The 8,694-nt window shown below is 44.5% G+C and overlaps 1 protein-coding gene across 1 annotated transcript in view; it reads right to left on the bottom strand.

Moving 5' to 3' along the window:
• Positions 1–3,998: 3,998 nt before the first annotated feature.
• The window catches only part of LOC148505527 (NXPE family member 4-like), a 133,493-nt gene continuing 128,797 nt past the window's right edge, over positions 3,999–8,694 (bottom strand). The window contains exons 6-7 of the mRNA XM_088448084.1: positions 6,405–6,623; positions 3,999–5,180 (exon numbers count right to left, since the gene is read on the bottom strand). Of these exons, the coding sequence (XP_088304210.1) occupies positions 4,633–5,180; positions 6,405–6,623 (767 nt within the window). The 3' untranslated portion in view covers positions 3,999–4,632. The remainder of the gene's footprint in view (positions 5,181–6,404; positions 6,624–8,694) is intronic.

The following is an 8,694-nucleotide window of genomic DNA, read 5'->3' as shown; positions in this document are numbered from 1 at the left end:
ATGGGTCACTCCTCTATTCATTGGGCATCTTAATCTCCCTTTGCTAGTGACTCGCATTCTTTTGTAGTGGTTGATAGCATTAGGTGACTGGGTAGGAGGGGCATGTTGTAGGTTCCCTTTTGAGTTTACTGTTAGACGTAGCTTCACGTTTTGGGGATCCTGGAGTCTTGGTTTTGCACTTGGGGGCAATGACCTTGGGTCAAAGTCATCTCTGGAGCTTAGGTATGAGATTGTGAGGGACATTGAGACTATCTGCAATTGGTGGCCCTGGTGCAATTTGGTGTGGTCATCCATAATTCCCTGGCAATATTGGAGGGGTTCGATGCCGAAAGGTGGTGGTTGATAAGGCGAGGCATAAGGTTAATGCCCTTGTGGCGAATCTTGTATTGGTGTTGGGAGGTGTGGTGATAGGGCAACCTCTGGTAAGGTTTAAAGACTCGCACCTGTTTCGCACTGATGGGGTTCATCTTACAGAGGAAGGGACTTATCTTTTCTTAGAAGGCATTTTTAGGGGTTTGGTCAGTTTAGTTTAGGCTGGTGGCGGGCCCGTTTTTAGGAGGTGTTGTCGGGCGTGGCAATCTTCCTCAATAAATGGCTGATTTTACCCTACTGGCAGGGCCGTTTCTAGGGGCGGGCGACCTGTGCAATCGCACGGGGCGCTCCGCCCTGACACCATAGGTGAAACTAAGGGGTGGTCCGGCGGTGCCCTGGACCACCCATTAGCCAGTCTGCAGCACGTCCGGTAAGTAAGAGCCGGGAGGTCTAACACACTAATTGTTAGAACCTCCTGAGCCACGCCTCCGCTGCTGCATCTACGTTTAACTCCTAACCCGGACTCGCACGACGTGATGACATCACAGTGCGCGCTCAGTCTCGGCTCTGCGCAGAGGAGAGGACTGGCCTGAAGCTGGGAGCTAGCAGGCATGGCATTGCAGAAGGAGACGCCGACGCCAAGAAACAAGCAGCAGCAGGAAGGAGGTCATTGTGCGCTGGGCTGGTGGCTGCAGACACATGATTAGAGAAACAGGAGGGGGTCTGGCTTATTGACAAATGGGGGGAGGGTCTGGCTTATTGACAAATGGAGGGGGAGGGTCTGGCTGATTAAAAAACGGGGAGGGTATGGCTGAATGATGGGGGGTCAGGCTGATTGACAAACAGGGAGGGGGTCTGGCTGATTGTCAATTAGCCAGACCCTCCCCCATTTGTCAATCAGCCAGACATTTCCCCTTTGTCAATTAGCCAGACCCTCCCCCATTTGTCAAAGGGGAAAGGTCTGGCTGATTGACAAATGGGGGGAGGGTCTGGCTGATTGACAAATGAGAGGACAATCAGCCAGACCCTCCTCCCATTTGTCAATCAGCCAGACCTTCCCCCCTTTGTCAATCAGCCAGACCTTCCCCTCATTTGTCAATTAGCCAGACCCTCCCCCCATTTGTCAATCAGCCAGACCCGCCCCCCGTTTGTCATTCAGCTAGACCCTCTCTCTGATTGTCAATCAGCCAGATCTTTCCCTCATTTGTCAGTCAGGGAAAGGGTCTAGCTGAATGACACGGCGGGGGTCTGACTGATTACCCGAACGAGGTATGTCTGATTGACACACGGGGGAGGCTGAGGGACACCAGGAGTTGAAGCTGAAAGACACGGGCAGGAGGCTGGAGTGACGGGGCAGGAAGCTGGAGAAATGGGGCATGAGGCATGTTCCTGCTCTCACCGTCCCTGTAACTTCACCTCAGGGTCTCTGCCTTCACCCTCCTTGTACCTCAGTTTCCCTACCCTCAAAAGTGACAAATTGGGGATATGTCACGAGGACACGCCCTCTCCTGGTTTGCCATGCCCCCTTTCCAGGAGCGCACACGGCTTCGCCGCGCGCAGCCATGCCCTTTCCACACCTCACTGACCTGCACTTAAAATATGATTGCATTATTAGTGATGTGACTGATTACATGGCTCAGAGAACTAAATATTATAACGGGAGGGGGGGGGGGGCGCATTTTGAATTCTCGCACTGGGAGCCAGATTGGCTAGAAACTACCCTGCCTACTGGGGTCAGCTGGACTGCTTACTGGCCAGGCCTTTTTGCGTGTATTGGTGGAAGATTTGGGGACCCTAAAATTTGACTTGCTTAATGGGCAATTTGCTTTAGTTGACTTGGCCATCTGATGCCACTCTTTCTTTCCACCACCAGTAGTTTGAGGTTTTTGGAATTTTAAAATAAAGGCTGATCAAAGTTTTTATTCCCAATAAAGTTGTCTGTGTCATTATTTTAGATAAATTAATGTAAGTTATTGTTTTATTATGCTACACTGGGTTAAGGTTCTGGCTTACACATACCGATAGGGCTTTTACAGATTATTAACTCTCTTTATACAAAGCATAGTTTCATCTCTTCCTTTTCTCTTGTTAGTCTTCTAATAGTGCGGCTGTTATCACACTCATCTATTACTGTATATATTATATTAATATCAATGCTTGTAAAGCTAAGGCTTCAACAGTTTGAAACAGAGATAAAAGTTTTAAAACAAGACACCATCAAAAACACTGAAGTGCTTGTTGCTTTTGCTCCCAAAGAAACTTGAGTCACAAGGGTGATACTGATTTTCTAAACAACATCATCATTTTATTATTGTATACTGTATATTCCAAAATGGTATCATAGTCCTTCAGCCCTCTCCCTCCTAAATCACAATGAAATATTAAAAAGTGTGAAAAGTGCGCTATTAGTGACATGTGCGATTAAACCATACAGAAGGCTTTTTAGGTTACAATCAAGGGTAGTCTGTCTTTTGACAATGGCTGATAGCAATATAATACTTATTTTGGCTAATGAAAGCTGTTGTTTATTGACATTTTGGGTTATGAATGTACAGATTGCATCCTGTGAAAAATCTGTCAGCTGGCGTGGCTCCCTTGTTAGCTTAAGTGGACCATGGCGATGAAAACTATTTATAATTCTGATTAAATCAAATATTTTAGAGTAGAATTAATCAATTTGTGTATAAAAACTGCTGAGGAGGGTTAAGTGAGTATATACATTATACATATTTCAGTGGGGTCATTTACTAATAATATCATTGAAGACCACGGTAGTTAATAAAGTGAACGACACAGGGATCAGCTACATACAATACATTTATTTTACTGCAGGACCAAAGCTGAATTCTATTCTGCCCTTTGCAGGCTCTTACCCCCACCCCCCAGAACCTGTGGCATCATGACACTGGCATCGGGAAGTGGAGAACTGCCCAGAGCATCCTTTGGATGCATAACAGCTAAAGCATCCGTGTAAACTGGGTGTGATACAAAATGCCGACATCCAGTATGTCAAAACCAGAATGTCGACATGAACATTATATCGATATGTGACATGTTAACATTCACAGTTTCCACATGGACATAATGTCGACCCTACCCTAAAACTAACCCTTACCGCAGCCTAAGCCTAACCACAAACCCAACCTTAAAAAGTAACACTAACATGTACTGTCGACACGAAATTCACAAAATTGACATTATGTCCGTGTCACCATTCAGAGCGTGTCGACATTCTGTAGTCGACATAATGACAACATACCGTGTAATACATGATGATAACACCACGGGGTAGGTGAGGTTCAAGACGACAGGATGAGAAGACCAAAAATATTAAAAGTCTGCATCAATGTCATTTATCAGCAGCATCTGGTATTTGTACTTGACCTTCCCACTAGCTGGTGGAAAAACATTAGCTTCCTCACATATAATACAGCAGCTCAGCATGCACTGAATTTACATCAACATGTCCTACTATGCACTGCCTACGTCACACCTCCCTTTCCCTCCCCCGTTCCACGTAACAAAATTGTGCATTCTTAAAATATAGGGGTCTATGTACTAAGCCTTGGAGAGAGATAAAGTGGACAGAGATAAAATACCAACCAATCAGCTCCCAACTGTCACTTTTCAAGCACAGACTTTTAAGTGACAGTAGAAGCTGACTGGTTGATGCTTTACCTCTGTCCACTATATGGGGTAAATTTACTAAAGTGAGAGTTTTTAGAAGTGGAGATGTTGCCCATAGCAACCAATCAGATTATAGCTATTATCTTCTAAAAGGTGCTAGTTACATGTTAAGAAGAATCTGACTGGTTGCTATGGGCAACATCAAACTGTCACTTTAGTGAATTTAACTCTCTCTCTCTTTAAGGCTTAGTACATAGACCCCTTAATCTGCTAATCAAACTGGCATAAATTAATCTCCGCATCAAGCTCAGTGTGTGTATTACGTACTTAGGAGTTGTTTTTGAAAAATGTAATAACGTGAATTCTAATTTGAACCTTGGAATTCCCTGATTACAAGCTTAGCTTATTGCAGGGACAATCATCGCCGGAACCTCCGGCTCCGTGTTGCATTCTAAGCCGCTTCCTACCTGCTACTGTCATTCAAGGATCACTCACGCAAGTTTTAATAAACATAATAAAAATGCTTGGTGACACAGGTTAAAAAAAAAGAGCCAAGCTTGTTCTTTATCATAAAGGATTCACTTAATGTGTCTTTCTAAACCCTGCGGAATATATTTCCAGCTCCAGTCTGTGCATGAAGGTTTGCCACAAAATCATCGGCATGACAACTGGGCTTTCCTTCATGATGACACTTTATGGACAAGCAAAACTGAAAGCTAGGCTCATTATGCTCCTAAAGATATAGCCCGGAGGATGGACAACTTCATTGCCTGAAGCCACCGTCATGTCCCAAGCATCCACAAAGCCAACGTTGATCCCCTGGAAAACCTCTCTCAGTATGAGATACTGAGTGTAACCATGGAAGTCCCCCTGCATTTCAACTGGAGAATAAAGTTCCCTGGTGTTTTCTGACTTGATGATGACTTTGGTGTCTGGGCTCCTGAGGAACAGACGTTCTATAGCTCTACGGATGTTGAGAGCCCGCTTAATGAAAATCTTAAGGGGGAACTGTCTGAAGTGCTGCCCCATTGTAATAGCAATGATAGTGTCCTTTCCCCCAGCCAGCCGGTCAATCTGGCGACTCGTGTACATATCATCCTTGAAGTAGTAGAAGCTGGGATGTTCTAAAGGGAATCCATGTCTCTTATAGGAGACATAAATATCTTTCTCCAGGTTTATAGCTTCCAGTGCCTTATGCCATGCTTCAAATCCTCTTCCATGGTAACGGAAGTAAGTCACAACTGTTGGGGAAAAGATAAAACGGTAGTAAAACAGTTTAAAAGTGCACTTGTCATGGTTACGCCTAAAATAAACACTTTTACACATTGTTCTCTGCATTTCCAATAACTAACTCTCTGATCTCTGCGTCAGTCAGTCTATCTCTCTCTCAGTCTCTCTCTCTCTGTCTCTCTCTCAGTCTCTCTCTCTCTCAGTCTCTCTCTCTCTCAGTCTCTCTCTCTCTCAGTCTCTCTCTCTCTCAGTCTCTCTCTCTCTCAGTCTCTCTCTCTCTCAGTCTCTCTCTCTCTCAGTCTCTCTCTCTCTCAGTCTCTCTCTCTCTCTCTCTCTCTCCATTAAACAAACAAGGGATCATAGAATTATGGGAATACATACGTTTTGTCTACGTTAATGCTTTCAAAAGTCAAAATGTTGTCAGTATAACACCAATGAGACATGCCGACACAGTAGTAAAGTTATTTAAACATGATAGCAAAGCACCAAGTTTAATGCCAACAGTGTTAAAATGGTCTAAATAACATTATTACAGTCTCTGCATTGACCCATTTGCATTACTTAACAAAAATAGTTATAGCAGACTTAGGGGTCTATGTACTAATAATCGCGGAACTGCTGCGATTATTATGTATCCGTATTGCAGGAGATATTTTCATTCTTAATGAAAATATCCTGGCTATGTACAAGGGGGAACTCGCAGGGACAGTGGTTGCGGTAACCCAGCATTTAGTAGAAGTCTTTCACAGAAGTGAAAGACTTCCCCAAGGGAAAGATGACACTGCGCATGCGCACAGTGTCAGCTTCCGGAGGCGGCCGGGGGCTGCGGGGGAGAGAGCAGAAAATCCCTCTCCTTCCCCTGGAGACCGCATAGGCTTACAGTAGTTTACACCATCTGAAGATGGTGTAAACTACCATGGCCAAACTCAGAAATGCTTTGCTTTTTGGACTTTGGTACTTAGGTGTCAGATCGTAGTCCCCATTGATAATAATGGGGACTGCGATCTGCAGTGCTAACTAGCATTTTGCTAGAAATTTCTGTGAAACCTCCTGCATTGTGCTATATTAGTACATAGCTACTATACATAAAATGATGCAGAAACTGCAGTTTTTACATCATTTTATGTAAAAAAACATCTTTATACATACTGTAGGCCCCTTAATATTGTTTCAAATGGATATAAATCGTGTTAGCTACAATCCTTGTTCTGTAGGTGGAGTGAAATAAAACTTACTTTTGATGCCCTCAGTGAAGAACATAATAAACTGGCGTAAGGTTGAGTCTCCGATGAGATAGAGTTTCTTCTCCTGCAGACATGTAGTGAAGTTCTCCGCGGTTTTATAATCCGTCATGTTGCAGTAAAGAGGGTTCCATATATTATTGAAAAAGTATCCACTTGGGATGGGAGAGCCCATTCCTGTCTGACATTTTGGATTTGGCTTTACGGGTAAGGCTGGAAAAAAGATACATGTTCATATCACATAGAGTATAAGTAAAATGTAACCATTTGACTGAGACTTATATACTGCTACTTTATTTTTAATCAGTAAGTCTGAACACCTTGTAAAATCCAGGTGCAATAAAATGGACTGAACCATCTGTTCCCTCAAGTAATGTAATTTCAGGAATATAAGCACACTAGGATAGAAAACAATAAAACACCAGGCTTGTTCTGGGAAAGCTTGCAGCGATTGCGCAGCTTGAGAAACCTCTGGAGGTGGCCAGTCCAAGGACCACCACTTTCTGCTCATTCTCCTCGACCTCTCTGCTGCCTTTGACACTGTGGACGACCCTCTCCTCCTCCTGCAAAGCCTTCACTCCCTTGGTCTACGTGACACTGCCCTCTCCTGGTTGCCCTCCTATCTCTCTGACCGATCCTTCTCTGTCTCCTCTCATGACTCTTCTTCCCCTCCACAGTCTCTTACAGTAGGTGTTCCCCAAGGTTCTGTTCTTCAACAACTCCTATTCTCCCTCTATACGTCCTCTCTGTGAACTCATCAGCTGTTTTGACCTCCAATATCATCTCTATGCTGATGATACTCAGATCTACATTTCCTCCCCTGACCTCTCCCCTTTTCACCTCACTCATATCTCCAACTATCTCTCTGCTAACTCTTCCTGGATGTCCCAGCGATTTCTTAAACTTAATATGTCTAAGACTGAGCTGATCATCTTCTCACCCACCCACATAATCTCACTTCCCACAATCTCTTTATTAATTGATGGCACAACTATCTCCTCTACCCCAAAGTGTGCTTGGAGTTATCCTCTACTCCTCCACACATTCAGCACCTCTTTCAGTCCTTCATTTCCATCTCAAAAATATTTCCAAGATCAGACCCTTTCTCACCTAGGATGCTACTAAAACCCTCATCCACTCACTGGTCATCTCCATATTGGACCACTGTAACCTCTTTCTATCTGGCCTCCCCGACTTCCACCTCTCTCCACTCCAATCTGTCCTCACTACTGCTGCTCGGCTCATCTTTCTCTCCAAACATTCTACATCTGCCTCCACTCTCCTACAAGTCCCCACTGGCTCACCTTCCCTTTCAGAACCCAATTCAAGGTTCTTACACTCAATTGAAAACCCCACACCCATTTACATCTCTAGCCTCATCTTCCTTCATACTCCCGTTTGCCCTCTTCGTTCAACAAATGCACATCGCCTCTCCTGCCATCTGATTACTTCCTCCCACCCCCACCTTCAAGATTTTGCCCATCACTGCCCCCCACCTCTGGAACTCTCTCCCTCTCCCCAGCAGACTCTCCACCTCTCTACAATCCTTCAAACAGGCTCTCAAGACCAACTACTTCATCAAAACCTTCCAGCTCTCATCATATCCCACTGCTATATGCTCCTTCCTCACTGTCTACCCCATTTGTGTCAAGCCTGTTCATCTGCCCCTCCCCTTTAGAATGTAAGCTCGTACGAGCAGGTCTGCCCTCTTGTGCTTCTCCTTACTTATACTGTCATCTAGTCCTTACTCCCCACTAGGGCACGTAACACTTGGTTGCTTACGCCCTGTTGCTTATTTAAGTGTAATGATGGCTAAAGCAGCAATGTATATAAACTTTGTTCTGCATTGTATTGTATTGTAAGTCACTGGCTTCTTGTTCATTTATTTGTTTATGTACTTTGTAAGGCACTGCATAACCCTTGTGGTTTATAAATAAATGCTAATAATAATAATAATAATAATAATAATAATAAAAGCTAGTAGTCTAACCTGGGGCTTGAAGAGAGGAGGAGGTCTGTGTGCATTCCCCATCCGAGGGCCCCTCCTCTCTCCCTGGCCGCAGTATCAGTAGACTCTGGGCACTATATTGTCCCTAGATTGTACTGCGCATGCACAGATCGCTGGGGAAATGGCGCGGACACCATTTTACTGGTGATTTCCTCACTGCGCATGCGCAAAACACCAGATAAATGGCCATGGTGGCAATTTTCCGACATTTTGAGCAGCGATGAGACACCCGACGCAGGACCTCAGAGAGATAAGTTCTAGATAATATGGGTGCAG

This window comes from Taudactylus pleione, unplaced genomic scaffold, assembly GCF_031769625.1.
Source record: "Taudactylus pleione unplaced genomic scaffold, aTauple2 ptg000451l, whole genome shotgun sequence".
Lineage (NCBI taxonomy): Eukaryota > Metazoa > Chordata > Amphibia > Anura > Myobatrachidae > Taudactylus > Taudactylus pleione.
The sequence above is the reverse complement of the archived record's forward strand: the minus strand, read 5'-3'. Positions and strand labels throughout refer to the sequence as shown.